Source organism: Monodelphis domestica, chromosome 1 (genome assembly GCF_027887165.1).
Source record: "Monodelphis domestica isolate mMonDom1 chromosome 1, mMonDom1.pri, whole genome shotgun sequence".
Classification (NCBI taxonomy): Eukaryota; Metazoa; Chordata; class Mammalia; order Didelphimorphia; family Didelphidae; genus Monodelphis; species Monodelphis domestica.
The window spans coordinates 263,752,133-263,779,753 of record NC_077227.1 but is presented as its reverse complement, the minus strand read 5'-3'; the positions used below and the strand labels follow the sequence as shown (position 1 = coordinate 263,779,753).

Genomic DNA, 27,621 nt, shown 5'->3' with positions numbered 1-27,621 from the left:
TCATTAAGATGGAGGTATCTAGGTGGCTCAGTGGATTAAGGGCCAGGCGTCAGACACTTCCTAGCTGTGTGACCCTGGGTAAATCACTTAATCCCCATTAGACTCTTACTGCTCTTCTGCCTCAGAACCAATACAGAGTATTGATTCTATGATGGAAGGTAAGGGTTTTTTAAAAATCATTAAGAGTTTGCAGATGGGAGTTAGGGGAAAGAAAAAGATCATTGTAGGATTATAATATCATGGATTTAAAGCTGAAAGGAACCTGAGAGTGCATACAAAATTTAAAAGTAAAATTATAGGTGGTACTACCAAATGAAGCTTGATCAAAAATGTTAAGCCTGTCTGTAATTCTAGTAATTTGTTTGGAATATGTGATTTTATTTCTACATACTTCCCCAAAACATATCCTCTTCTATACAGAAAAAAAAAAATTCACTTCTACCTCATGACCTGGTTTTTCTTAACTTGTCACTTTGGCTCCTTCCCAAAAATGGGAGGGGTGGGGGTGGTACCCTCTGGATTTGCTTAGGCTATTTCTGCTATACATTTCTAGGACAGATATGTATTTTATGTATAATTAATTCTAAGATTACAAAATGTTAACAGTCAAAGGGAACTTAGAGGTCATTTGGTCCAATCATTCATTCCATTAAGAATTCCTTTTGACAGTATCCCTGCTAGTCAGTCAATCTGCCTCAAACACTTCTAAAGGCACTCACTGCTTCACAAAACAATCTATGCCTTTGATCCTTTTAATTTGTTCTTTTACCTTGAGCTGACATCTAGTTTTCTATGATGTTCACCCATTGACTTTAGCTCCCTGTCTCTCTTAATTCTTCTTCCACATGACAGCCCTTCAAATGCCTGAAAAAAGTCAAATATATGCTATAAGGCTTTTCCTCACAGGGACAAATATCCCCAGTTCCTTCAACCATTCCTTCTATTGATATAGCTTGGGGTTTTCCTTACCATCTTGGTTACCCTCCTTAGAATATCGTCAGTGTCTCTTAAATTGCAGTGAATGGGATTGGATGCAACACTGGACATGTGGTCTGCCCAGTATGTAGAACCATGAGACTATGACTTCTATCCTTAAGGATATCATACTTGTGCTGACACATCCTGAGATTTGGCAGCCGAAGTCATGCTGACTCATATTGAGCGTTCAATCAATTAATATACTGAAGAGGCTTTTTCAAGTCTTCATGTTGTGGGGGTGAGAGGATCCAGGGGCCACCCAAATGGAAAATTGTCATCCCAAAGAACCAAGCCCTTCAGTAAAGAGCCAGAACACACATGACCTAGACTCCCAAAGATCCGGAGACTCCTAGGTTTGTCTCCATTACTTCTAAATTCATATTAAAAGTATGTTCTACTTGAATTAAATGAGTTGATAAGTTTATATTCAGATGGCTTTAAGGTGACACATGTTAAAATCAGTAGCCTAAAGAGATTGATAATTTTTGAAGGGTTGTACTATTAAAGGAGACATTCTGCTCTTACATAAAACTGCTATGGGGTAGTGAGTTCCCCTTCCCTGAATGTCTTTGAACAAAGGCTGGGATAACCGCTTACTAATTATATTATGGAGAGAATTCTTGTTTGGGTATAAATAAGATGCACAAATTGAACCAGATGGCCTCTGAGATCCCTTCCTATCCTAAAGTTCTGTGTTTTAAATAATGTCTTGACTATAATATCTTCCAAAATAATATTATATAAATGGTATTCTTAAAAATGTTTTAATATGAAGTTTTACGTACTGAGTTTTAAATATGAAATGAAAATAGCTGTCAAGGACTTATAATCTCTTCCTCTGATATCATAACAGTTATGAACCTGAACTATTTCCTGGCCTTGTTTATAGAATGGTTAAGCCAAGGATTGTATTGCTTATCTTTGTATCCGGAAAAGTGGTATTAACAGGTAAGTCCTGGAAATATCTACTGTCTTGTACCCAAATGCAAGTATTTATTTGTCCTTTCAGCTATTTGCAAAAAATACACTGGGATGGGTTAGCTCTCCATGGATGGAGAGGCAGGTCTGGAATTAGAAGGGCCTGCGTTGAAATCTGACCTCAGACAAGTCCTAGCCATGTGACCCTGGGTAAGTCACTTAACCCCAATTACCTAGCCTTCACCACTCTTCTAGCTTGGAATCAATTCTTAGTATCAATTCCAAGTCAGAAGGTAAGGGTTAAAAAAATACATTTGGTGATTTCAATACTTTTGAAATATAGTAAAATTTCCTATTAACCTTATGGTTCAGAATTTGTGACTCAGGTATAACCTGAAGTTGACTGTTGATTGTCTTTTAATGCTAGAGTTAATTGCTAAATTTACATATTATATATGTTGCATATGTAACATAGTAGTAGTGATAGTCTTTCGGTGATCGAGAATGACTATTGTCTTTGTGCAGTTTCATCTATGGTGTACCCTCATGTGGCTTTGAAGTCCAAAGACTGAGGCGCAGAGTTTGTGGCACATGTTATATGTATATGTTCTGGGAGATGAGGCTGTGGCCTGGTGTCGGCGCTCACGCGCAGCGGCAAGACGTTGACGTCGTGTATATATATACACACATAGAGTATTGCCATCCATTTTAAAAATGAATAAATTATTGCTCAGAGAAATGACTAGCTAGTGGACATCTAGCTAGTTAATCCCAAAAGGGAGATTATAACCTTGATATCACTTGGACAGCTATGTGACACAGTGGATAGAGTGCCAGAACCTGAAGTCAGGAAGGCTCGTCTTCCTAAGTTCAAATCTGGCCCCCAAAACATACTAGCTGTGTGACCCTGGGCAAGTCACTTGACTTTGTTTGCCTCTATTTCCTCATCTGTATGAGTAATAAGCTGAAGAAGGAAATGACTCTAATATTTCTGCCAAGAAAATCCCAGCTGGGGTCACAAAGAATCAGACTTGACTAAAAAGCAACACATAGCCACTATCTCCCCAAACAGCCCATACTAAAGCTCACCAAATCTGCCTCTCTTGTTCTGACATTTGAATCCAATCAGAGTAAATCTATTAAATGTGATCAAATTTCAAGTAATTTAATTCTCCCCTGCCTCACAAGTCGTCTCTTTTCCAGACTATCCCCAGTTCCTTCCACCAAAGAGTTAAGTTTTTTGTGGCCTGAGACCTCTTTGGCATAATTGGTGAGCTTTATAGATCTCTTCTTGATATGATGTTTATATATATATATAATTAGATTATAAAGGAAACCACTTATATCAAAATGCAGTTATCAAAAAAATTTGTTTAAGGTTCATGGACCATAGTTTAAGAATCTCTGCTTATAGAGATCTCCATATAGCATAATCATGAAGCCTTTTTATTAGTGTCCTTCCTAAAATTGAACTGAACACAGTATTCAAGATCTGATCAAGATGGTGTCCAGTTGAACTCTAACCTGAATGCTATCCTTTTTTTAAAGTGCCTTCTAACATGGAATGTATGTTTTTGGTCACCTTATCACACTGATAAGCCATGTTGAGCCCTAAAATCCTTGGATTTTTTTTTTTTCAGAAAAAATGCTCCAGTGACAGTTCTCTCATCATTTTTCTTAGTTGAAAATTTTTATTTAATTAATTTAGAATAGTTTTTCATGGTTACATAATTCACATTCTTTCCCTCCCCTCTCCTCCACTACCTCCACCCCCTCCTGTAGTTAATGAGCAGTTCCCCTGGGTTTTTACATGTGTCATTGATCAAGATCTATTTCCATATTATTAATATTTGCACTAGGGTGATTGCTTAGAGTCTACATCCCCAATCATATCCCCATAGATCCATGTGATCAAGCAGTTGTTTTTCTTCTATGTTTCTACTCCCACAGTTCTTTCTCTGAATGTGGATAGCATTCTTTCTCATAAGTCCTTCAGAATTGTGTTAGATCATTGCATTGCTACATAGGGAAGTCCATTACCTTCGATTGTACCACAGTGTATCAGTCTCTGTACAATGTTCTCCTGGTTCTGCTCCTTTCACTCTGCATCACTTCCTGGAGATTTTTCCAAGTCTCCATGGAATTCCTCCACTTTATTATTCCTTTGGGCACAATAATATTCCATCACCAACATATAACACAATTTGTTCAGCCATTCCCCAATTGAAGGGCATTACCTCATTTTCCAATTTTTTGCCACCACAAAGAGCGCAGCTATGAATATTCTTGTACAAGTCTTTTTCCTTATTATCTCTTTGGGGTACAAACCCAGCAGTGCTATGGCTGGATCAAAGGGCAGACAGTCTTTTATCACTCTTTGGGCATAGTTCCAATTTGCCATCCAGAATGGTTGGATCAATTCACAGACAGTTCTCTTATCTCGAACTTACCCCAAGTTAAATGTAATATGTTTCAGGCACAGAATTCCTGCCACTAGATTATAGTTCTGCTTCCTCACTGGAGAAAACCTTTGCTAAGACTATTTCCATAGCCCCCTGGCTTTGAAAACTAAAGTTACATTAGAATCATTTTACCCATGGATAACAGTTTTCTTACTTTTTCATTGTTATGGCCATCTACTGTTGTTTCTCAGTACTGCTGAGTTGTTTCCCTACTACTACTAGACAGAGAAGATCTGGCTTGTGGAAACTCCATCTTTCCCAAGACCCACATAACTCACTATATAGAAAGCAGTCACTTGGTCAACTATCTCAGTTGTATCTGACTCTTCATTACCCCATTTGGGGCTTTTCTGACAGAAATGCTGGAATGGTTTGCTATGTCCTTCTCTAGCTCATTTTACAAATGAGGAAACTGAGGTAGACAGGGTTAAATGATTTCTCCAGGGTCACACAACTCATGTCTGAAAACGGATTTGAATTCATGAGGATGAGTCTTTCTGACTTCACACTCAGCATTTCATCCACAGTACCTCCTAGCTGTGACTAAGACAGCACAAATAAGATGCATGGGATTTTTTTTATTTAATGTTTTTTAGTTAGCAAAAATCTATTTTCTTTCCTTCCCACCTCCTCACTTCCCTTTGAAAAAGAGAAATCAAACTCTTATAAGAAATATGCATAGTGAAAGAAAACATTCTATTACTGTCCTTGCATTAATGCATAATAATAATAACAATAATAATAATAGCTAATATGTAGCACTAAGTGCCTCAATACTTTGTAATTACTATTTCATTTGATCTTCACAACAACCCTGAGAGGTTGGTGCTTTTGTTATCAGATTTAACAAGTAAGGAAATTGAGGCAAATGGGAGTTAAATGATTTACCCAGAGTCACACTGCTAGTGTCTGAGGCCAAATTTGAATTCAAGGCTTCCTGACTCCAACCTTAGTGCTCTAGTCCCTGAGTTGCCCTACACTTAACATCTCCTGTAAAGGATATAGACTACCAATTATGTCTACAAAAGGTTAATATATGGGACTGTCCATATGGAGCTCATGCCATGCTTTGAAATCTTTTACCTAGATGAAGCATGGCAGCTCCATAATTTCATTTAAATTTAATTTAGAAAAATGAGTTGTGATGATCTCCCAAAAGTCCTTCTTGGCAATTTTCTTAAGTCACAAGTCTGTTTTTGTTCTCTAAAAAGAAGCATTAATCATACTGTGAAGCTTTATTTTGCTATTAGAATTGCCCATTGGAAGAGGTTATGGTAAAATATTTCACATTTAGTCTTATTTCTCTCCAAAATTATAGGAAACTAGGGTTTGGTGAGTTATTTTGGGGAGAGATAGGTCCCCTGAGAGCAATTCTTGGGAATAATTATCACAGAATAGTGCACACAAATTTAGGTGTGCTGGTAAATGACTCTCCAGGAAAAAAAAAAGTTTAATCTGCATTAACATTTTCTCTATGCTTTCTTAAGTTTAAATAATCAACAAAATAATAAAATCAAGTCAGAATGTGGCAGTTGCTAGTTAACAAGGTGTATATGCTCATACTAAAATTAACAGCCAGAGTCAGGGGTAGCTAGGTGACTCAATGGATGGAGAGTCAGAACTAGAGACAGCGAGTCCTGAGTTCAAATGTGACCTCTGACACTTCCTAGCTGTATGACCCAGGGCAAGTCACTTAACCCCAGTTGCCTAGCCCTTACTGAACTTCTGCCTTAGAAACAATACACGGTATTGATTCTAAGATAGAGAACAACGGTTTTTTACAAAAAAAAAGAAATTAACAACCAGATCCCAAAGCTGGCTCTATCATACCCTTGGGGGTAAAAAGGTTAGGAGCTGAAAATTAGTACTTGAAAAACAAGCTTTGGTCAATGATATATCAGTTTTTAACACATTAACATACCAATAGGATGAGGTCAACCTCAACCTCTAACTCATAACAATTTGATATGTGAAGTAAAAGTGTCATTTTAGAAGGATAGGGGTTTTTTTAGTCTATCATTTTTATTGGCTACTCTTTGTCCTTTTCATTTTTGTTTGCAATAAAATTAACAGAAAATTGAGACTTAGAAAACTACAATCGATGCTTAATAAATATTGCTTGAATATGTCATAAAAAATTCTAACCTTTTTTAGGGAGGTGCTGAGAATTACATTTGTACCATAAATCCCAGAGGGCCTTAAAAAGGGAAGCCAGTTTTTTACAGACTAAAGTTCAATACTGGGAGATAGCGTGAACCCAAAATGGGGTGAAAGTGGGGGTGGGGTGTCAGGTTTTTTTCTAGCCCTACCTTAAAATAAGTCCAAGAAAATCTCAAAAATAAAGCTTAGGTATGGCTCCTTTTGATAATCTCCTCAAACTATAGGTAACAGATCCCTTCTAAAAAAGGCACTCAATGTCCTAAACAAGGTAAGTATCAGATATCAGATATTGGATAACTTTTCGTATTCCCTACAACAGAAACTCTATAAGATACAAAAGAATCCTAGATCTACATTAACAAATATGTAAAATATCTCAAATGTCCCTATTATGGTCATTATTCTCTCACTGGATGATAAAGACAACTTTGTGGGGCTACTGGACAGAATGCTGAACACTCTCTAAAACTCTAACACTAAACTCTCTAAAAAAGTCACAAGAGACAAATCTCCTGGCCCAGCAAGGACATAGCTTCCTTTAATCCTTCAACCAAAAGTCAGCCTTACCATTGGTAATCTCCTCGAAGAAACTTGAAAGTAGATCTGCTGGGCAGCCAGCACCTAGTCAGGAACTCTTGAACTCATGGAGTTGAGCATGAAGACTGCAAGTATCCATATCTTAGAATCATTTGTTGCTAACTTGGGCTCATAAAAGGAAATAGAAACCAGAAGAAGACAGCCAAGGGCTCAAGATCCAGCCTCAGATCTGCCTGGACCAACACATGTAATTGTGCTGTAAGCTCTCATTTGTAATAAATAATAAGGTACTATATTTGATTGGTAATTGATAACTAACAGATCAGGCAGTTATCTTCTTTCTTCGATCTTTCCCTCCTCCCTCTATACCTCCTTCCCCCTTCTTTCAGCCTCCCTTCATCTTCCCCAACCCCTTCCTTCTTCTTCTTTCTAAATCAACTCAGAAGAGTTTATGATGTCTCAAATGAAATACTCTTTGTCTTCTTTATCTTAAGTAGGGGTTTATTGGGGAAGACAGGAAAGGATAAGAAATGGAGGTAAGAGGGTTAGGGATTTCCCTAATACTACAATAAGTCTTGGGTTGGAGGATGTTGGAATATAGTTCAATTGAAAGAAATGGCTGATAGGTCTGGAAGTTCAGGCACTATCATCAACAGAGCAAGTCAGAGAGATATCTGGACTTTTGTCCTTTTTTCTTCTGCCTTCAAAGTCACAAGACTTCCTTCAGCTTGAGTCTCCAAAGTCCAAGAGAGGAAAACTCCTAACTCCCTCTTTCAAGATAACCAGAGCCCACCAAACAGTTGGTTTGCCTCCAATTGTTTCTCCCGGCAAAATTCCAAAAAGAACATTTGTTTGACTGACAGGTCATCAGCCTCCACTGCTTTTGTCTTTTTGCATACTTTCCCAATTTCTCTCTTCCACACATTGCTGCTGGGAAAAGGAGGGAAGAAAGATCTCCTTTCTGGAAGCACCAAAGATAGACAGTTCTATGAAAAAAGAGAGGTCCAAAGGAGAGGAAGAGAGTGATTTTCATAGCTCTCATAGTCCATAGGAGAAAGTTCTCAAGAATCTAGCCCATGGACAGTCATCTATCATCTTCGTGATGCATTCCAAACAGAAGAGTTTCTCTAGCAAGGGGACTTATCTAGAATATCAGTTTGACAGCTGTGTGAAAAAGGGAGATCCTAGAGGCAGAGAACAAAATTAGGGGGTTATTGTAATAGACCAGGCAAGGGAGAGGTGATAAAAGACTGAACTAGGGCAGTGGCTGTGTGAGTGGATAGAAGGAGATGGAGGCAAAAGATTTTATGGACATAAATTTGACAAAACTTGCCAACTGACTATGAACCACAGAGGACTCCAAAGGTATGAACATGTATACTGAAAAAAAGCTGTTGCTTTTGATCAAAGTTTGGAAGAGGGATGTGACTTGAGGTAATAATTATGAATTTTATTTGGGCATGTTAAGTTTGAGATAACTCTGGGATTCTCTGGTAGCAGTTAAAATTCAAACTCTCAAGTTCTCTGATCAATCCTAGCACTGTGCCACAATGTCTAGTCCCCACTCTTCCAGTCTTAATTTCTTCTCCATGACACATTTTTCTCTCATCTGTGAAATACTAAGTCTGAACTAGACTAAATCAGCATTCCCTTCTGGCTCTAAAATTCTATATTATGATACCAACTTGTGATTTTCTTCTTCTAGTGGTTGGAAATTGTGGCCCTCTAGGAGGCGCCAAAACACAGTATTATCAGGTATGATATAAGCTTGAAGTGAATATCCTTATTTAAATCTGCTTTGGTTTTAATATAAAATAATATAAAAACAAATATAAACTGATGTGTTACCAAACTCCCAGGAGAGAGTACCAAAACAGAGCTGCTCTGAAAAATTAAAAAGATATGAAATCTTTTTATTTACTACACATCTTATTATTTGTATAGGGTATCCCTGAAGTGAATGCTTGCCTTTGTGTCCAGAAGCCTGATAGGGTAGAATAAATCTATGTCAAGTTTTTCTTTTATTTCTCTGATGCAAGAGAAGTAAAAATATGTGTAATGGACAGCTAAGTGACTCAGTGGATAGAGAGCCAAACCTGGGATGCAGACACTTCCTAGCTGTGTGACCCTGGGCAAGTCATTTAACCCCTATTGCCTAGCCCTTACCACTCTTCTACCTTGGAACCAATGCTTAGTATTGATTCCAAGACAGAAGGTAAAGGAGATATGTGTGTGTATGTGTATGAGATGTGAGATAATATGAGAAAAGTTACTCTTTGTAACACTGAACTTGGAACCCACTTTTAGGCTGTAATGTCCTTACAGATGTAATTGCAACCCTCCAGTCCTCCCCTGTATACCTAACATGTAGATTCTCTACTTACTGCCTCCCGGAACATGTATACTAAAGCCTGTTTCACAAAATTCTTTTCTCCCCTACACTTCAATAGACCTGTAAGTTCATAGTTGTGCAGAACAAAACCCACTAACAACCTGTGATGACTTGTCAGTCTGTTGATAAATGAATGAATAAAGCACTTATTAAGTGCTTAGCATGTATAAAGCACTATGCTAAACCCTGAGAATAGAAATAAAAAAGCAAAAAATCCTTGCTCTCAAGTTGCTTATATTCTAATGAGAAAGACAATACACATAGAAGGTTTCAAATGTAAATCAGATGGAAAAAATCCCTCAATCCTTGGGGTAAAGTAGCAAAGCAAATGGTAATGCTTCTTCTTTAATATAATTTCTCTTGATAAAATTGTGTCAGTTTCTGATGTTGAACCATTTGACAATGCTCTGAGGGCTGAGGTAGAAGCAGGGATGGTAGTCTGGGGCGGGTATTGCTACTGCAATCTTCTATGTCTTCCTGTTGGTCAAAACTGGTGAGCATTTGTTGCAAAGGGTGATGAGAAAGGTGGGTCCTCTTCACAATGAATTCTTCCCTCAGTAATAGTTGTAGGGGATAGGTTGGAAGCAGGTTTGCTGGTTTGTGCAGGGCACTATTATACCCAAGGCTCTTGGGTTCAGAGATTTTCTTATCAGAATCGGAAGGGAAATACTGATTAAAGTGATGGTAGAAGTTTGACTTGTGTGGCACATGCTGCCACCTCACTCACTTCCAGGGTGCTCTGCTCCTTCAGCTAGGCTGGATTCCCTTCCTTAGTGTGGCAGCTGGTTGGCAGAGATGTCTGCCTAAGATTCTCCATGGAGGATCTACACACCATACTTTGAGTTCTTCCTCTGATTCTATTATTGCTTTATGAGTATCAGTGCAATGCTTTGACTATCATATTTCTAATTCTCTCTGCAAGTTCCCCAACCTTTTCCTGGCATACACATTTTGGCTAATGCCTTTTATGCTAATTCTTATGCCCAAATCAGGATTGGTAAAGCTGAAGTCTACTTATATCCATCATGCATCTTAACATTATCCTTTTGGTCATCACAATTTTTATTCTTCAAAGACCATGGCTTTGCATGATCTACAGTCATATAGTATTATCAAGAAAATGTTGTTTAAAAAAAGATGAGATCCATTTGGTATCATTGAAAGTGCTGTCCAAGATGGCTACATGAATGGAAAAGGAACACTCAGCTTCCACCTTACCTCTGTAAAGGATAATTTTAGTGTTTTGACTTAAAATCTAAATAATTGGTTGCCAGGAAAAATTCCCAAATAATAAAATACCCAAGTCAGCTGGGAATTATGGTGATTTTAATTAATAGAGAGAGAAGGAATTAGGAAAGGAGAGAGAGAGAGAGAGAGAAAGAGAGAGAGAGAGAGAGAGAGAGAGAGAGAGAGAGAGAGAGAGAATATTAATTTAAATTGCTTTGGCTCAGGCTGAGCCAGGCAGTAGTTAAAGGCCTTGGCCAAAGTGGCCTCCCTACACCTAAGGGAAAGGGAGTCAGTCTTATCACTCACCACAAGACCATCTCCAGGAAGCTGTCTGAGGTAGATTCTCCAGGCTGAGTTCTAGTCCTGAACTTCTCCAAATCCAATTGCACTCTGAACTGAATTCAATTCCAAACTGAATTCCAATTGCCTGAACTGCCTTTTTAGCCTCCTTTTAAAGAAATTTTCTCTTATGTCACCTCCCCTAAATTTTCATGTCTACCAATCACAATAGACACTTTTTCCAGGACTGCCTATTTTTTAGTTCTCACCTGATTTGATTAGATTTTCTCCAGGACTATCCACTCTTTAGTTCTCACCTTCTCTGGTTAGATTATATCTTCTGAGGTACTTCACACTTCTTTGTTAAGCTTACCTTTTGTGAGTTACTTGACCTTTTTGTGATTAACCTTTATAGGTACTTAACACCTTTTTGTATTAGATCTAAAAATAGACTTAGCTTAAGGTTCTAGCTTCACTATAAGGTATGAGTTAAGTACCTTCATTGTTCAATCAGGAGTTTACAACTTCTTCCCCTAAAGTATGTCTAATTAGGGTGGAGTAATTTCCAAGTTCACAATACATTCCTGATTCTGTTAGACCAAGTATCTCCATTGTTACACCTCCTTAAGCAAACTCTTGAAATTTGCACCAGACCAAATAATTAAGAAATGCAATGAGAAGCTACAGAAAGTGACTTCTTGGACTCCAGAACTGCACCCAAAAAATCAGCCAGATGCCCAGAAGCAATAGAAAAAGAGCCAGGCAAGCCTCCCAGCATGATCATAAATAAGCTAGAAATATTTTTAACCTTTAGAAATTCAGAGATATTAAGAGGAATGGACTCTCCTAAGAAAGCTCTAGGAATATTAGAGACCAAGGGATCTTGGTATTCTTTTAAAAAAAGGTTTTTTTTAAGATTTTTCCATGTTTATGTGATTCATTTTCTTTCCCTTCCCTTTTCTCTCTCCCCTCCATGATCCAATAAGCACTTCCACTGGGTTATCCATATTATTCATTTTTGCAATAGAGCATTTTTAAAAACCAAAATCCCAAATCATATACCCATATAAAAAATGATAAGTCACATGTTTTTCTTTTGTGTTTCTACTCCCACAGTTCTTTCTCTCAATGTGGATAGCATTCTTTCTCATAAGTCCCTTGGGATTGTCTTGTAGTAGCAAAGTCCATTACATTGGATTGTTCCATAATGTTTCGCTTTCAGTGTACAATGTACTCTTGGTTGAGCTCATTTCACTCTACATCAATTCCTGCAGACCCTGGTGTTCTTAAGGTGTTCTTAGCTCTCTAACCTGAAATACTATAAAAATGACCTAAAGATCCAGAACTCGGAACCTTAAAGAAAAAAAAAAAACAGAGGGACCCAACTCAGGGAAATCAATGAGTTACTCCAGAGACCCAAGATGAGATCAAGCAGCATAGATCTCCCCATCCAAAACCCAGGTGGGGCATTCTAGCTCTGGCACAAAGCCTTAATGCAAGAATTAAACCTCCTTAGAGATTGGTAAACCAAAGAAATTACTGATTGGTATAATAGAAGTCTAACTGACTCATTCCACGTACAGAATCCATTAGTTTGCTCAGCTGATGCAACCTCTTCTCATGGAGAGTGCTATAGAGACCTTGTTTCCAAGAGAACTATGATGTTGTCTAAGAGAAATGCCTTGGAGAAACTGTGAAGCATAGCTAGCCATTCCATAACTGCTTCTCATCAGCTAACCAATTGGTGAAGGGAACATGCTTTGGTACTGGAAGCATTCACAGAAAGGTCAGTTAGCATCAACTATCTTTCCTTTTACCTCAGTGGCTCTTAAGTGATCTTGGTGACAATTTCACATTATCTTGTGAAAGACCATGCTGTAAGTAAAGAAGTCTTAGGACCCTCACTTTTCAAAAGCCAGTACCCCTGAAAAGGAGACCTCGTTTCCGTGGTCTTTTTGTTCTTTTCTGTTCTAGGTAAAAAGAGTGAAATTTTTGGTCTTGAATGTTTCAAAAGTTCAGAAGAGCAAGCCACAAGAATCTAGGAGCTGGAATCCAATGGATTATGAAACCAGGAAGCCATCAGTGCTCAAAGGAGCAAGGGATGGATGACCTTTGGGAATGGTGTTGAAGACCCAAGTCCAACACTTGATGGGACAAGAATTTATCTTGCTGAAATACAGTCTTCATAGGAAAGTTGGTGAGATCAGTACTGGATAAGAACTGAGCTGTTTTGAGTTCATGACCCTGGGGATCAGGGTGGTATAGTGGAATATATGCTTTGAATATATTGAGTGAAATATATGTACTTTTATTCTTGGTATATCTTCAGAGTAAATATCCCTGTGTAAAAGCTAATGGATGCCAAGTGGAGGTGGGGTACTAGTCAAAGGCCCCTAACAATAGGGGGGAACATTGATAGAGACTCAAAATGATTGTGCTAGAAAGGAGAGATACCATAATCCAATACAGTACCTTTAAAACTTGTAGGGAGAAAGGTAATCAGCCTGGCCTTGGGATAGGAATTAGAATATACATGTTATACCTATATTTTTAGAAAGAGCTTATGTCAGGAGATACTCAAATCCAGCCTAGAAGAAGAAAGGGACAGTATAAAAATTACAAGCAGAGACTCAAATTAAAATGGACTTTCCACAAGAATGTCTAGAAGAAATGAAGCAAGAGATTAAAAAGTTTTTTTAATCACTGTAAGAATTAGAAGGTGAACAAACAGCTTAGAAGAGAAAGTAATAAATATTACTAAAAAATATTCTCTGAAAACTTGAATAGCCTAACAGAAATGATTGACTCCATGAGACAGCAAAAAATATTAGAACAAAATTAAAAATTGAGAGAAATGAAGAAAATATGATATCTAATATAAAAACCTACATGGACAATAGGTTGAGAGATACTTTAAGAATTGTTGGTCTCCCTGAAAACTGACTACACCTATTAAAATCGAAGAACAAATAAATTATAAGCCTTTACAGTAAGACCAAGAGAAAAGCAAAGATGTCCATTATCACTCTTACTGTGTGAGAGAACATTTAAAATGCTAGCTACATCAAAAAGACAAGAAAAGGAAATTGAGGAAAAGCCTAGGTAAAGTGAAAACAAAATCTTCACGTTTTGCAGATGACATGTAGTTTTCTTAGATAAGCATCCTGGAGAAGCAAATATATATTAATTGAAATAACTTCAGCAGAGTTATGAGATATTAAAAAATCCACAAAAATCATTAGCATTTTTGTATATTACCAATAAAATCCATATAAAGAGAAATTCCATTTAAAATAAATATGGAATATATAAAATAAGTGGGGGTCTACATCTATCAAAGCATATTGAAAAATATATGAATACAACAACAAAAAACTTTGTAGAGATTGACCAAAATAAGCAGAGTGATGGTAATTGTTTATGCAGTAAAAATGACCATATTAACTACAATAACTTATTCAGTACCATACCATACTAACAAAGAATTACTTCAAAGAAGTAAAAAAATAATAAAACTCATCTTAATAAAACAAAAGGTCAAGAATTTAAAAGGAATTAATTCACCAATAAACATGTATTAAGCACCTACTATGTGCCGTACACTGGGTATCCAAAGAGAAACAAAAGATAGTACCTGCCTTCAAAAAACTTACAATCTAATTGAGGAATAGAAAGGAATGAGGCCTAGCAGCAACAGATCTCAAACCTTGTGACAATAAAGTGATCATCAAAACAGTTTGATACTGATTTAAAAAATGGTCAGTGGATAGATTTGATATACAACATACAAAAGCAAATGAACCTCATAGTCTAATGTTAAACCCCGAATCCCCAACTACTAGAGTAAAGACTTATTCAACAGAAAATGTGGGGAAAACTGGCCTGTAATCTGGTAGAAATTAGATATAGTATAACACTTCAAACAATGTACCAAGAAAACTCCAAATGGAACCATGACCTAAATATAAAAGTTCCAATCATGAACAAATTGGAGGAACAAAGAAGAAATTACTTTGAAGATCTACATATAGGAAATATTTTCATGTCCAAATGAGGAGTAGAGAAGATTGCAGAAGATAAAATGGGCATTTTTTATTATATATCATTTTAAAATTTTTATACAAACAAAATACAGTTAAAATTAGGAGAGAAATAGTTCATTGAGGTGGGGGAATCTTTAAAGCAGACTCCTTTGATAAAGGTTTTGTTTCTAAGATAGAAAATGAAATGTTTCAAATTTATAAGAAAGAGAAATTATTATTCAATATATTATCTAGGACATGAACAGGCAGTTTTCAAAGGAAGAAATCCAAGTTAACCATATGAAATAATGCTCCACATCTCTAATATTAGGGTAGAAGTTCTTAGCATTTTTTGCATTACGAGTTGTTCTGGCTGTATAGTAAACCCTATGAAATCTGAACAGAATTATGAGTTCTTTTTTGCAATTAATAAAGGAAATTCTAAAGTTAGATATTAGTGAAAATAAAGATGTAATTTTTTTTCCCATCTAAGTTCATAGAGTTAAGGTCAATAATATCAAGAGAATCAAAGAAAAAAATGTGAAGGAAGGTGACCTAGCAGTACCAGGTCTCAAATTGTATACAAAATGGTAACCATCAAAATACACTGCTACTGGCTAAGAAATAATAGGGGCAGATAAATGGAATAGATTAGGTACATAGTACACAGTAGTAAATGACCATAGAAATCTAGTATTTGATAAACTCAAAGATCAAAGTTTGGGGGACAAGAAGTTGCCATTTGACAAAAGTTGCTGGAAAAACACAAAAGTAGTTTGGAAGAAACTAGGTATAGACCAACATCTCATACTATATGCCAAGATAAGGTCAAAATGGACACATGATTTAAATGTTGTTGGTTGTCTCTCAAACCGAGGATGATGATTGTCTTTGTGTGTTTTTGTGCACAAAGACACTTGTGCATGAAGATTTAAGTGGAAAAGTCGATGCACAGAGACAGTCCCACTCTCTCGGCGTTGGAAGCCTGGGTCCAGTGGCACGAAAAGTCGTTACACCTGGAGACTTCCTCAGCTGCATTGGATGGCCGTGTTGTCTTTTGTGCTCCAACACGCCCTAAGCACTCCACAGTGCCTTGCTGCGTCACCATCTCAGCCGTTGAGCCTTCTTGTTGGTTTCTTCCACCTGTTCCACCGAAGCAGTCTTTACATGCTGGGTGAGCTACACATGATTTAAATATAAAGGGTAATATAAACAAATTAGAGGAGCATAGAAGAGTTTATCTATTAGATCTATGGACAAGGGAAGACTTTGTGATCAAACATGAGAGCATGTAAAATGCATCATTTTAAACATAAAAGGGATCATTTTGATTAATTTAAATTTAAAAGGTTTTGCTCAAAGAAAAGCAGGGCAACCCAAAATAGGAAACTGGGGGGGGGGGAATTTACAGCAAGTTTCTCTGACAAAAGACTCATTTCTTAAACATATAGAGAACTGAGACAAACTTATAAAACTACTAGTCAATTCCTCAATTGATAAATGGCCAAAGTTATAAGTTTTCAGAAAAATAAATTGATCTATAGTTATATGAAAAAAAGTTATAAATTACTATCAGAGAAAATGCAAAATAAAACACTGTGGTACACACTTCACATCAAGCAAATTGGTTAACATAACAGAAAAGGAAAATGACAAATGTTGGAAAGGATGTGGGAAAATTGGAACACTAATGTACTGGTGGTAGAGTTACGAACTGATCCAACCATTCTGGAGAACAATTTGGAACAGCCCCAAAAGGCTATAAAACTGCATACATTTGACCAAGCAATACCACTATTAGATCTGTATCCCAAAAAAAGACTAAAGGAAAAGAAAAAGAACCTATGTGTAAAAAAATATTTATAGCAACTCTTTATGTGGTGGGAAAGAATTAGAAATTGAGGGGATGCCCATCAGTTGTGGAATGGCTGAACATATTTTAGTATATGATTGTGTAAGAATACTACTGTGGTAATAAGCATGGATAATTGAAAAATGATAAGCAAGATGTTTCTAGAAAAACTAGAAAGATATATAAATTATTGCAAAATGAAGTGAGCAAAACCTGGAGAACGGTGTACAAAGAAACAGCAATCTTGTAAAATGATCAACAATAAATAACTTAGTTATTTTGAGTGCAATGATCTAAGATAATTCTAAAGAACTTCCGATGAAAAATGCTGACTACCTCCAAAGAAATGCTAGAGTATGAATGCTGAGCAAAGTATGTTTTTTTAACTTTATTTTTTTGGGGTCTTTTTTTTTACATGACTAATATGGAAATCTTTTTACATGACAACACATGTATAATCTATATCAAATTACTTCTCAAATAGGGAAGAGGGGAGCAAGATGAGAATTTGGAACTCAATTTTTGGTTTTACTGAAAGTTAAAAAATTGTTAAGTGTATTGTACAAAAATATTCATAGCTGCGCTCTTTGTGGTGGCCAAAAACTGGAAAACGAGGGGATGCCCATCAATTAGGGAATGGCTGAACAAACTGTGGTATATGTTGGTGATGGAATACTATTGTGCTAAAAGGAATAATAAAGTGGAGGAGTTCCATGGAGACTGGAACAACCTCCAGGAAGTGATGCAGAGTGAGAGGAGCAGAACCAGGAGAACATTGTACACAGAGACTAATACACTGTGGTATAATCGAACGTAATGGACTTCTCCATTAATGGCGGTGTAATGTCCCTGAACAATTTGCAGGGACCCAGGAGAAAAAAACACTATTCATAAGCAAAGGATAAACTATGGGAGTGGAAACACCGAGGAAAAGCAACTGCCTGAATACAGAGGTTGAGGGGACATGACAGAGGATAGACTCTAAATGAACACTCTAATGCAAATATTATCAACAAAGCAATGGGTTCAAATCAAGAAAACATCTAATGCCTAGTGGATTTACGCCTCGGCTATGGGGGGGGGGGGAGGAAAAGAAAATGATCTATGTCTTTAACGAATAATACTTGGAAATGATCAAATAAAATATATTTTAAAAAAAAGAATATAGCAAAAGAAAGCAAAAAAAAAAGAAAAAATTGTTAAGTGTAATTGAGAAAAATATAAGATAAAAAAATAAGTTTATTGATCCGATATCTATCCATGGATAGATACCTTAGAGGCCTATGGTTCTCAGCTTCCTAGCCACTGAATTAGAGGAACACAAATTAAATGAGGACCAGGATGCTCATCAGATTGGCAAACTTAACAAAAAAGAAAAATGACAGTTTTAGGAAGAGCTATGAAAAGACAGGCACACTGATGGAGTTCTGATCTAGACTTTCTGGAAAGCAATTTAGAACTATGTCCCTAAAGTTATTAAACTGTGTATAGCCTTTGACCAATTGATACTACTATTAGACTATATACACTGAAGATATCAAAGAAAAGAGAAAACTCCCTATACATAAAAAATATTTCAGATTTTTTGTAGCAGAAAAAAATGGAAAATAATGAAGTTTTGGAATGACTGAACAAATTGGTATGTAAATATAATTGAATATTATGTCCCACAAGAAATGGCCAAAGTTCAAAGGATATGAACAAGCAATTTTCAGATGAAGAAACCAAAGCTATTGATAATCATATGAAAAAGTGCTCCAAATCACCCTTAATTAAAGAAATGTAAAAGGAGAAAGGAAATACTTATGCAAAATATTTATATCAGCTTTTTTCATGGTGGCAAGAAATTGGAAATTGAGAGGATACCCATCAGAAGGGGAATGACCAAACAAATTGTGGTGATGTAATGATTGTGTAATACCATTGTGCTTATAAGAAATGATAAGCAAGAAGGTTTCAGAAAAAACGGGAAAGATCAACATGAATTAATGCAGAGCAAAATAAACAACCAGGAGAACATTGTACCTAGTAACAACAATATTGCACAATGATCAACTGTGAAAACTAGGCTACTCTCAGCAGAGCAATGATCTGGGCCAATTCTGAAGGACTTCTGAGAGGAAATGCTGTCCACCTCTGAAAGAACTGTTGGAGTCGGAAGGATGTATATCATATGAGTATATTTATGGTTTTATTTTGAGGTTTTGGTTTTGTATGAGTATGCTCTTATAGGAGTGACCAATTTGGAAATATGTTTTGCCTGATAATATATGTATTGTCCAGGAAAAATAATCCTCTATTTCAGATTTTTTTTTAATGACCAAAGGAATGGGTTCAGAGAAGCCTAAAAAAACTTGCCATGAATTAATGCAATGTGAAGAGGACCAGGAAAACAACTTATACAATAATAATATTGTAAAGACAAATAATTTTGAAAGACTTAGGAACTCTAAACAACAAAGTGGCCAAATTTGCTTTCAGGGGACACATTGATTCCAAAGGCCCAATGATAGAGAATGTTTACCTTAACAGAGAATTGATGGACTCAAGATGCAGAATGAGATATATTTTCATATATAGAAAATGTGGGAATTTAGTTTGCTTGGCTATGCATATTTTTATAAAGGTTTTGTTTTTCTTTTTTTCCAAATTAGGAGAAGGTAGGAAGGATAGAAAATGTAAATACTTGTTAATTGGGACATCTTTAAAAGAAAATTTAAATGAAAAAAGAACCAGAAGGCAAAGATGGAAAGAACCCACCTCCCAACAGGATTTCTAAAAGGAAAAGTATCAGCTGTGTTACAGCCCAAATCCAGAGCTTGTAAATTAAAATTTTAATTTACTGTAGGCATCCACAAAGAAATAGTTCAAATTCCAAACAAGTACTGTCAGGATCACATAAGATCTTATAGCTTCTATTATAAATTTGAGATGTTTGAATACAATATTCTAAAAGGTTAAATATATGGGTTTATAAACAAGAATGAATGAAAACGTTGTGCACAGTAACAGCAATATTGTGGAATGATAAATTGTGGTAGACTTAATAATTATTGGCAATATCCAGGACAATTCTGAGGGACAAATGACTGAGAATGCTATCCACCTCTAGAGAAAGAACTGTTGGATTGAGTATATAAATGAAAGCATATAATTTTGCAATTGTTTATTTGTGTGTATATTTTGGGGTTTTGGTTTTATACAATTCCTCACAGAAATGAACAATATGGAAATGTTTTATATGCTAAAACATGTATAACCCAGATTGAATTGCCTGCCAGCATCAGGATGGGGGAAGGAAGGAAGGGAGATAAATTCAATCATATAACTTAGGAAAATTTGTTTGGAAATTAGTTATAACATGTAATTGGTAATAAATATTTATAACCAAGAACAATATACCTTGCAAAACTGATCATAGTGCATCTGAATGGAATAGAGGATTTCCCTAGTATTTCTGATGAAAAGACTAAAGCTCAGTAGGGACTTTGAGATGCAAATACAAGAATGAAGAGACACCTAGAAAGGTAAATTTAAGGGAGTAATTGGAAGTAGTTGTAGGATGATGTAGTGCTAGTATTCTTATAGGGAAGAAGAAACCTTCATTTCTCAAAGACTTGAAAAAAATCATTAAGAAAAACAGAAAACCTAGGAATTGATTGGTTCTGTCCTGAGAGTTTAAAGAGGGGAGAGGAATACATTGATGTATATAAGGAAGGAAGAAGGGAGATAGAACTTGCCCTTTCTTTGAATTGCATAAGAAGAAGAGTACAAAAGGGAGACTTGGACAATAGATGAATATCACTCATCTGGAATGAATAAAGGAAGATTGAATTTACACTCATACACAGAGAGAGAGTTTGGTGTCATTTCGGTGTCAAAATACATCAAACTTATCAGGGAATCATGAAGTGATAGGAGGGAAGTGGTTAAGAGGGAGGATAATAATGGCTAGAAAATACTCACAAGCAAAATAAATTTTCTTGTCCTGAAGCAAGATTAAAAGGAGGGAAGAAGGGGGATTAAAACAAAGAACTAGAATGGAAGTGTCCATGAGTTGGAAAGTGACTGAACAAACTAGCATATGAATATAATATAATTGCACCACAAGAAATGATTAAAAAGATTCAAGAAATCCTGGATACTGTGAACTGACAGAAGTAGGTGAATAAAAACAAGAGAATAATTTACACAAGGACAACATTGTAAAAAAACAACAACAACCCTGATGGACTTTAAAAACTCTGATAAATGTAGCAAACATTTTTTCAGAGTACCTATGGTGAAATATGCAATCCATCTCCTGATATGTGATGGACACAAAGAACAGAGATATACACTTTTTGGACCTTGTCATTGTATCTGTTTTTGCTTCACTACACTTTCTTTAAAAAGTTTTTTTTCTTTATTTTTACCTGGGGAGGTCAAGGGGAAAGTGGGGTTGGCAGTACATATCACATTTTATTGAATGTTGTTTTATTGCACTTAACTAAATATTTTATTTTTTACAAATAACCCTGCATCAAGCAAGCAAGTCTATGGGCACCAAAAGAAGGTGCTCAAATTGTATCTCTGTGACATTTTGGTAAATCCAACAGTATTTCAAATTTCTTCATTACTATCATATTATTATGGTGATCTATGATTATTGATCTGTGATGTCACTTTTGCAGGGGCTGCAAACCATGTCCATGTAAGATCATGAACTTAATAAATGTGTTGACTGCTCCACCAACCAACAGTTCTCATCTCTCTCCAACTTGAGCCTCTTTGTTCCCTGAGACAGAACAATATTGAAACTGGGTCAATTAATAACCCTACAATGGGCTCTAAATACTCAAGAGAAAGGAAAAGTCAATCACTATGGCAAACTTCATTGCTATTTTATTTTAAGAAATTGCCACAGCCAGCCCAACCTTCACCAATCACAGCCCTGATCAATCAGCAGCCATCAACATCAAGGCAAAGCCCTTCAACAAGAAAAGAATTACAAATTGTTGAAGGCTCAGGTGATGATTAGGATTTTTTAGTAACAAAACATTTTTAATCAAAGCAGACATAACTCAGATATAATACAACTGAACACTTAGTATAGTAAAAACATAATTTTCACGTGCACTAGGAAACCAAAATATTCGTGTGACTCGCTTTATTGTGATATTTGCTTTATTTTCATGGTCTGGAACAGGAATCTGTGATATCACCAATGTACCTCTTTACAGATTTCAATCAAAATCGTCAAAACATTTTTAGCTATATAAAAGAAGACAATTTATGGACAACCAGGGAAGTAACATGGGATTTATTATATATATAAAAGCAATCATTATGAAATAATGATTTGTAGTTTCTTGTACAATTTTCTTTATCTTCTGCTGTGTATATGGAAATGGTTTTTTTATGTTCAAGTTCAGAATTAAAAATACATTTTTTTAAAGTGTGTACAATTTTCTAAATTAAATCTGACAGCCTTCTTTTCTCTGAACTTCTGGCAATAGCTTTACCAGTACCTTATAAAATATGTGTATTGATCAACTAATTAAATGAGCTGCCTATCCAAATACATACCATAATCTGAATGACAGGCATTTAAAAAATTTTATTTACCTTTCCTACAACACATGTGAGTGGAAAAAAAAAACAAAAATAAAGCCCTCAACATCTATCTGCACAGTCTGGAAAAATAAATTCCTACATTGGCCGCACCAAAAAAGTATGTCTCTTTCAGGATTTGAAGTTCATCACCTTACTCTCAAGAGGTATGTCATGTTTCATTTTCATTCTTTTTTTGGATTCATGGTTTATCAATGCATTGATCAGAATTCTAAAGCCTTTCAAAGTTGTTTTTCTCTATAATGTAATCATTGTATAAATTTTTCACTCAGTCCTCAATTTACTCTGTATCAGTTCAAAGAGGACTTCCTAGTTTCTTCTGAAATTGCCAATTTCATCATTTTTTTAATGTTCAATAATGTTTCATAATATATACATTTTTGTTCCCTCATTCTCCTATAGGAAGACACTCTCTTAGTTTCTAATTTTTGGCTACTATGAAAAGAATTATTAGAAATACTTTTGAATACACAGCTCTTCTTTCTTTGATTTCTTTGAGGGCATGGCTGAGTTAGAAGATATGCATAATTTAGGAACTTTAGAGACATAGTTTCCACCTGCTTTCCAAAATGGGGACTAATTCACAGTTCTACTAACAATGAATTACTGTATTTCTTTTCTTTTAGTCCCTCCAATATTTGTTATTTTTCTCTCGTCATTTTTGTCAATCTGATGGGTAGGAAATAGAACTTCGGTGTTGCTTTAATTAGTATTTCTTTCATAGTGATTTAAAACATTTTTTCATATGACTATTGATAGTTTGTATTTCTTCATTTGAAAACAGCCTGTTCATATCCTTTGACTATCTATTAAGAATTTAGTTCCTAGGGGGCAGCTGGGTAGCTTAGTGGATTGAGAGCCAGGCCTAGAGATGTCCTAGGTTCAAATCTGGCCTCAGACACTTCCCAGTTGTGTGACCCTGGGCAAGTCACTTGACCCCCATTGCCTAGCCCTTACCACTCTTCTGCCTTGGAGTCAATACCCAGTATTGACTCCAAGACAGAAGGTAAGGGTTTTATATTTAAAAAAAAAAAAGAATTTAGTTCCTTATATATCATAGATATGAGACTTTTGAGTCATTTATCTGAGAAACTTTCCACAAAGCTTTTTTTTTTAAGTTAGCTATTTCCATTTTCACTATATAAAATTTGTAGAAAAACTTTTTACATTTTATAGAATCAACATTTCCATTTTATCTTGTGTGATCCTCTTTATCATGTGTTTGGCCATGAATTTTCCCCTCTCTATAAAACTACAAGGTTATTTCTTTCTGACTTCTCTAATTTGTTTATGGTGTGATATTTTATATTTAGATCATATATCTAGAAGTTATCTCAGTGTATGGTGTGAGTTGTTGATACAATCCTAATTTCTGCCAGACTGATGTCCAATTCTGGGGTCTTTGGGTTTATTAAAACACTATGTTATGTGGTTCTTTGATTCTATTTGGGGTGCGTGGGGGTGTGTGTGTAAATCTTATTTGATTGACTTCTCCCTCTCTCCTCTCCCCTTGGTCTCTCTCCTTCAATCCCTCTCTCCCTCTATCTCTCTCTCTTCTCTCTGTCTCTCTCCCTTCTCCCTATCTCCCTCTCCCTCTTACTCTCCCTTTCTCTCTATCTCTGGCCCCCAATATTAAAATGTTTTAATGATTACTGCTTTCTAGTATAGTTTTAGATCTACCTTCCTACTTCTTTTTATTATTACCCTTGAGGTTCTTGACCTTTTCTTTCTCCATATAACTTTTGTTATTTATTTTTCTGTCTCTGTAAAATGTTCTTTTGGGGGCTTGATTGGTGGAGCATTGGATAAGTAAATCAATTTGAATAGCACTATCATATTTTATTATATTGGCTCTACTTAACTACCACCAACTTATGTTTCTCCAGTCATTTTAGGTCTGGCTTTATGACCACAAAGATGGTGTTTTAACTAAATACATAGAATTTTTGTCTAAATCATGGTAGGTATACTCTCACATATTTTATAACTTCTATAATTATTTTATATAGAATTTTTCTTCCCAGCTTTTTCTGTGGATTTCATTAATTTTATACAGGGATGCTAATGTTTTATAAAGATGTAGTTTTTATCTTGTAACTTTAATGATGGGATTAATTATTTAAATTAATTTTAATTGACTAGAGCTCTCTAAATATATCATTATATCATCTGGCATTTTTTATTTACTTGGAGGTTATTGCATGTATCGTTAATAAAACTGGGCATTCAAAATGCCTTTGAGAACTGGTTATATGGACTTCTTGGAATTGTAGTCAGTGTGTAAAAGTGTAAACACCACTCACTGAGAAGGGAAGGATTGGGAGTCTTTGGGAGGGTTAGGAGTTAACAAGGAGGTTTTTAAAGAAGAAGAGCCAGCAACAGTGTACTAGAAATTTGTAGACTGGCAATTAGGGAGACACAGAGATACTCCAGGAAGTACTTTGAATGGAGATTAAACCTAGGATACTGTAGCAGCTTGAGCTCTCTTTCTCATATTTCATACTTTGGACTCTTAAGTCATCAAGAGAATATGTGACTGTAGTAGACTATTCAGTAGTTTATTTCTATTTCTCTCTCCCCTATATACTTAAGGTATTTGCCACTAAATGTTTCTATTACTTTTTTTTTTCCTTTTGAAACCAGGTATTACTGTCCCAGTCAGACCAAAGTATAGTGGCCCCTCTTAGACATAAACCTATTACTTATTAACATGGAAGCTTCAGCCTGTTTTGTTTCTGACCAGGGTTGGTTTACCCCTCCTTAGGCAGCCTGTGGATTCTGTGCCCTTTCTCTCAGGCATATCCCACTCTTTTTTTTTTTAATTAAATTTTATCTTTATTTTATTCCAGTGACAAATTTACATGTTTTTCAAAGTCATATGATTCATGTTGTCTCCCTCCTCTCCTCTTTTCCTCTCCCAGAGTTGACAAGCGACTCCCTCAAAACCTATTTCCATATTATTCATTTCCGTAAGAGAATAATCTCATAAAACCAAAACCCCAAATCATATAACTAAATAAACAAGTGATAAATCATATGTTTTCATCTGCATTTCTACTCCAACAGTTCTTTCTCTAGAGATGGAGAGCACTCTTAAGAAATTTACTCTTTAGATGGAAAAGGCCTGATTTCTAATTAAAGATATTTAGGAGAAGGTTTAAAAAATATTACAAGAGAATATAGGAGAAGAGCACTTGGCACATAGGTCATTAATAAATATTTATTGAATTTAATTGGAGAAATGAAGCAAGAGATAAATAAAATGAGCTCTGAAGAAAAAATGTTTTAAAGAAAATGAATAGTTTAGAACAGAAGATAGAAAATCTTACCCAAATTGTGGACTCCTGAAAATGAGAAGGGAGCAAACAGAACTCAATGACCTCAAAAGAAAACAAGAAATATTATCATAACTGGCTTTTGGGCACATCCCCCTCTTGCAGTGAAAACACCGTTATCTATCAGCTGACCTTCTCTTTCTACTAGTTCTTCCATCCTTTAGGAACAAGAGAGTCACCAAATTAATTTTTTAAAATTTATTCCTGAATTGAAGAAATCAGTGTTCTGAGTACATTCTCTGCCACCTTCTATATTTATCTTTCCATAGATCTTGGCACAAGCTGCATGGCTAAATGTTCATTTCCTGAGTCCCAGCTTACTGCTTACAGTCTGCTATTAGCATCTCAAATATCCTGGGATTGGTATCAGTTAGTGCTGTGCAAAAGATATCTAGTTTTAGTGTCATCATGAACAATTTCCTTAGCATATGTCAGGCTCTCTTGAGTAGCCCCTGTATGGAAAGTCCTTGTCAATCAATATATGAAGTCCTAGCTCTTTCATAGGCTGCAATTAGAATTGTCCTCAGATGGTTTTCATAGAGGAATTGGGACACCATGGTCACCTTCATTCTTCCTTCAGTGAAGTAGTATATTTCATATTCTTGGTCTTCATCACTACTTCTGAGGCATCCTGTAGATCCATATGAGACAGAATCATAAGTAAGAATGGGGTCATGCTTACGATTTTTAGGGTTTAGGCTGGTCTCATTTATCCAAAGTAGTGTAACCTCATCATCTTCATTGTTTTACTGCTTTTTTGGAGAAGAGGCTACTTTGGCCTCTGTTCCTGAGCCCTTTGCTTCTTCTAGGAGGGGTGGCTCTACCCATTAGGTCACCTCTAAGGTGACCCACAGACTGCAGCAGACTGACTGATCCATGGGCCTCGGTGTCCCATATCCAAGGATATTTTGGAATATCACAATATAGCTTTAAAATTTTTACTTATACGGAATGCTGGGCATGGGGTTGGCAATATTTCTTTAAAGTTCTTGCATTTGGCAGGGCAGTGGATAGAGTGAGCCTGGAGTTGGGAACACTGGAGTTCAAATCTGGTCTTAGATACTTCCTAGTTGTATGACACTGGGTAAGTCACTTTACCTTTGCCTCAGTTTCCTCACTTGTAAAAGGGGGTAATAATAGCACTTACCTTTCAGTGTTGTCATGAAGGTCAAATGAGATAATTGTAAAAAGCACTTAGCACAGTGCATGGCACATAGTAAGTACTATAAGAATGCTTATTCCCTTCCCCAGTTCCTTGCAATTAGTCAACTATTTATATCAACAGCAAGACATCCTACACAGTTCCTTCGAGAATTCAAGCCAGTCTATCATGATCTATGGACTCCAAAAGAACCATATCTTTGATCATAGCCCTCAGTAGTAGCTTCTCCTGTCTTAAAATTAGTTACCACCTGCTAAAAGGAACCTCACACAAATATCATTAGCACTTTCTGTATCCCCAAACTGGGCTAATCTTTGCAAACTATAGTCTCAGAGTATTGTATTTTGAGTGTGCCACATCATAAGCTGGTTCCCTGAGGTTTTCTAGCAGTCGCCCACTTTTCCCCATTTCATACCTTTGCCACCACATCTCATCAGAAGCAATACCATGTTCCACCCAGGACCCAAAGGATTCCTCCTTCAGGGATCAGGGTTTCTCTCTAGAAACAGACCAGAGTTTTGTATTTTGAGTCCTTTATATTTCTAGAACTAGTAAATTCTGCTGTGGAGATATCATACACTAGGAAGTGTGGAAGCCCATCAGCCTACTTTAGCAGTGGAGTGACATGGTTAGATTTTTGCTTTCAGAAGGCCATTTTGTCAGATGTATGGCAGATGAACTGGG

At 36.1% G+C, this 27,621-nt stretch overlaps 1 protein-coding gene across 1 annotated transcript in view; it reads left to right on the top strand.

Annotated features, from left to right (window-relative positions):
* TBPL2 (TATA-box binding protein like 2) overlaps positions 1–27,621 on the top strand; it is a 64,102-nt gene that overhangs the window by 24,999 nt on the left and 11,482 nt on the right. The window contains exon 6 of the mRNA XM_001376564.3: positions 1,832–1,926. Within this exon, the coding sequence (XP_001376601.2) occupies positions 1,832–1,926 (95 nt within the window). The remainder of the gene's footprint in view (positions 1–1,831; positions 1,927–27,621) is intronic.